Below are 4,669 nucleotides of genomic sequence, written 5' to 3'. Positions count from 1 at the left end.
TTTAGTGAATAATTCAAACTTTATTAATTAGTAACAACATACTAAAAATGATTTTGTACATTTTATATAAAATAACACATTTTGTAAAGCATGCGACAGAAAATAAAACATTTTAAAAATTATACGAAAATAATCACATCTTTCCATACACATTCATTTATGCAAACCTCCAACATATGGTATAAATATTATAAAATTTCAGTAAAGACAAATAAGAAATAAGCTCAAGGAAAAATCAAATAAAATGTAACGGAATTATCTCAATATGAATGCCTATAATAAATGTTTAATTTATAAGAATTATAAAGTCTTGATTACTTTAATATTTTTATAATTTAGATTTGAATGCTAAAAAAAACTTAAATGATAGGGCAATAAAAAAAAACGTCTTTAAGAAATAACTTTTTTTCTTCAATCTTAATAATCATACGCTTATAGAGCTTGATGTTTTTAGAATAAGCTTATTTCTTATTATCATATTTTATGACATCTGCTAAGCTTTGTTATTTATTTCCTGTGGTTAAAAAATTATATGAAATAATAATCATAAAGCTTTTATTTTATGTTTATTGCAATTTAGATTGAGCTTATGAAAAATTTGTCCATATAACAAAACATAACATTCAGATTCAATAGTTTAAAAGAAAATATGTATGAAAATTTAAAATTATATTAATTTGAAAGTAATTACAATTTTAAATTGCAAAAAAAGTTAAAATAATTATTTTCTCAAGCTAAAATATAAAACTGGAAATAACTATTTCTTAATAAATACTTACTGTTGTAGTTAGAACACATATATTTAATTTAAATCCACAAAATACAATATTGAAGTATTTTCATCTACACAGCCGCTTATAACAGTCAACAATATTTTGTCAAACATAAATATTTTACAACACAATCATTTAAAACTTAATTCAAAAAAAAGAAAAATAACTGTGGACATATAAATACATTTAGTAATACTAAAAAATAACTTATATTAAGTACAATATTCCCTGAAGTACAAAATGTAGTAATAAATAAAAATGTGTTTTATTTAATGCAACATTGAATAAAAATGGTAGGACACTAATGTTGTATATATAATGACACTCAAGCAACCATTCAGAGAGTTCAAATATTGCGATGATGAAAAGCTTTAGTACCTTAAGAAAATGTAAGTGAAAATGCTTTTGTGTGTTCTATGAAAAGACTTTTCATAATAATAATTTTTTAAAGAAAACTTTTTTCTCTTTTTAATTTTTTCTTTCTTTAAATACATCTATAAGACCTAAAAATGATTTTAGTTCAAATTTGCATGTAATATAATATACCTATCTTTACTTTTTTATTGCAAATATTTTACTGTTTACTTTCTTTAAAAAAGTATTTTCAAGGAAAATGCCATGATTTCAATGCGTTCAACACCAATTATATAATTGCACATTGTTCATTGGAAAATATTAAACAAGTAAATTAAAAATAACAATAACTATTTTTTTAAGTTTTAGGCGAACTAAAGTTAGTATCAATATCTTACGCTCCCAGAAACCAAAATATGTATAGATAGACAAATGATTTTATTGATGTAGAACTCTTAAGCTCCGTAATTTTTTTGGAGTTAAGTCTGAAATTTTATCAATTTTTAACATAGAAACTGATTGGTATCACTTTTAACCTGTTTAAATAGTTATGGTATTTGTAAATTTAATATTTGCTTACTGCCATAAATATGAGAGACAAATCACCAGAAACATTCACCACAACATAGCACCAATTGTAATTTGTATCAAGCATATAATTTGATTTTTATAATTGCAAATTGCTAATAACAGTTTAGTAATAACTATTTGCTTATGCAAAAATACAACGGCTTTGTAACAAACAGGCACAAATTTGTAAATATGTTTTGCACAAAGAATTTCATAAAAAAATTGACATTTTCTTATGCTATTCCCTCAGAATACTTAAAATCTCAGAGTATATTTTGTAATCGTTATTACCATTTTATAAATAGATTAGAATAAAGAAAACTGGATAAGATGAATAATTTAGATAAATAAAAATTAGATTTTTAAATAAGATGAAAAAAGGTTAATTTGACTTCTTGAATTGAAAGAGGATTGATGTGTATGTATCCATAAAAAAGTGCTGCGTCAAGTGAATGGTTAAAGACAAAAGTGTAATTTGGAGGAAAATAAGATTCAATAAGCAATCTGTTTGCAAAGAGAGCACAAAACTTATGGATATTAATCTATGCATGAGTTACAGAATAAATATCTTTAACTTACTAATACTTCATCACCAAAAAAGAAAAAAATAGGCAGTAAATAGTTGAGTGAACATTGGTATACACAATTAATATTAGCCTTCACAAAAAAGATGAGATGACATAAATTATATTATGATGAATATTTTCCACAATTAACTTACTGTACACCACTCTGTGTATTGTGAAGATTGTAATAATGTCCTTTTAAATTTAAAAGTTCCTGGTGGGTGCCTTTCTCTACAATTTTTCCTTTATGAATTACAGCTATTGTATCTGCATTTTTAATTGTAGAGAGTCTGTGGGCTATTATAAGACATGTACGTCCACTACTTGCTTTATCTAAGGCTTCTTGAACAACCTGTATGAAAAATTGCATTTTAGTCTAATGTACACACTATTTACTAAATACATTTTTCGTTTTAAACATTTACGTAACTAATTAATTTTATTAACTTTGAAGCTATCAGAATTTTAAAATATTTAAACAGTCTCCTCTTAAGTAGTTTTTATATCAATTGTCTAAAATGAATTACATTATTTGTTAGAAACACATATTATACACATATCATAAGAAATTTAAATAGTTTTTTCTTTATTAGCATTAATAAGTTTCATAAGCTTTGTTTTGGGATAATCAGTTGAATATCAAATTCTGAAATAGAAATTAACAACGCAACGGGAACAAGATTAAAGACATACAGACTGTCTTGGTACTGTCAACTGTCTTAACCTAAGATGCAGAGTTAAAAAGCACACAGAAATAGCACATGATTAATCAGATCAGAGCGCTTAGTCATAGCTGTAAAAATTACCCGATAGAGATCAGGACAAACAAAGCAAAAATTAGTTTATTGTTACAGGAGTAACTAAAAATATAATTCAGTCACAACGTAAATTATTTTGTTAAAAACTGCCCGATAAGGAAAATGTCAAAGCAAAAAAGTCTGCTTACAAGTGATTACAAATAAAAAATATAATTCCGTCCCATTGCAAGGTGTTGTGGTAAAAATTGCCGGGTAGGGATAAAAACACACCACAAAAGTCTATTTATACGTTGTTATAAAAGTAACAAAAAATATAATTCAGCAATAATGTTTGAAAACTGAGGTAACTAAAGAAAGTTTATTTATATGTTCTTATTCGAAAACTACTGATGACATACATATATATATTTCACATCATACAAAAACAAAAAAAAAGTTACTACATATTATAAAAAATAATATAAGGAAAAGGGTATAAATTTCAGAAAAATATTGTCAGTAAATTTTGAATAAATGAATAATTAAATAAAAATATTTTTCGAAATCACTATAGTTGCACTTATTTTACGTTAAAATAAGTATTAACGATATCATATTCTCTAGATTTGCTTTGAAAAAAATTTAATTTTGTCATCCAATCAGTTGATTAATATGTAAAGTAACCTCCTGAACTCGAATATGCCCTCCATTTGACCCCCTGACACATCGTTTTCTTAGAACTAGCCCTTTACTTTTCACTTTTTGACAATTTTAATTCCATAAATTTGATTAGAAGGAAAGAAAAAAAAATTACTTAATCAATAAACTTTGCATGAAGGCTGTAATAATGAAAAGTTCTAAATCAATTATATTGTATTTATTTGATGAGAGTTTAAACATACCTTTTCACTTTCTGCGTCGAGGGCAGAAGTTGCTTCATCAAGAAGTAATATTTTTGGATCTCTTACGAGAGCTCGAGCAATAGCCACTCTCTGCTTCTGGCCACCACTTAATTGCGTGCCTTTGTCACCAACTGGAGTATCGTAGCCCTTAATACAACAAAAATATTGAGTAACATAAATTAACTATAATCAAATTGTAAGTATTTTCAGTAAATAATAAAAGTGAGTTATGAAATCTTTTGTATTTCATAATAATATTTATGTGTGCTATACACTTGTTAAAACTTTTAATAGCATGCAATATACAACAAACATTCACGTTTAGTACAGGATGAAATTAAATGAGTTAAAATAACAACAACCATTATCCTATTTTGATTGCATTAATTAAGCAAAATCGCTTTCATGCATTATTAAAGGGTGAGGTCAATAAGAAAAAAAAACATAAATATTTTAGATGAATCATTAGCTTAGATTCTTTGAGGTAATATAAATAGACTCCTGCAAAATTTCCCATAAAATTATCACGTATATACTTTTTACCTAGTGCCATTTACAAATGTTCCATAAACTGGTTTATATACAATCCATTTGTGTAGCGCACGCGATAAATAAATTAAAGTAAGTTTTTCTTTTTATAGGTATTCACTGACACGCTAACAATTCATAATAGCAATGGAAATATCATAACAAGAAAATGAATGACGTTAGTTCTAATACGAAATGTTAAATTAATAATATAATGTAGAGTTGTATATATATATATA

General features: G+C 25.4%; 1 protein-coding gene across 1 annotated transcript in view; it reads right to left on the bottom strand.

The window, feature by feature from the left end:
- The window catches only part of LOC107453349 (ATP-dependent translocase ABCB1), a 50,572-nt gene continuing 45,903 nt past the window's right edge, over positions 1–4,669 (bottom strand). Inside the window, exons 24-25 of the mRNA XM_043045621.2 lie at positions 3,903–4,049; positions 1–2,615 (exon numbers count right to left, since the gene is read on the bottom strand). Of these exons, the coding sequence (XP_042901555.2) occupies positions 2,415–2,615; positions 3,903–4,049 (348 nt within the window). The 3' untranslated portion in view covers positions 1–2,414. The remainder of the gene's footprint in view (positions 2,616–3,902; positions 4,050–4,669) is intronic.

This window comes from Parasteatoda tepidariorum, chromosome 2 (assembly GCF_043381705.1).
Source record: "Parasteatoda tepidariorum isolate YZ-2023 chromosome 2, CAS_Ptep_4.0, whole genome shotgun sequence".
In the NCBI taxonomy this organism is placed as follows: domain Eukaryota; kingdom Metazoa; phylum Arthropoda; class Arachnida; order Araneae; family Theridiidae; genus Parasteatoda; species Parasteatoda tepidariorum.
The sequence above is the reverse complement of the archived record's forward strand: the minus strand, read 5'-3'. Positions and strand labels throughout refer to the sequence as shown.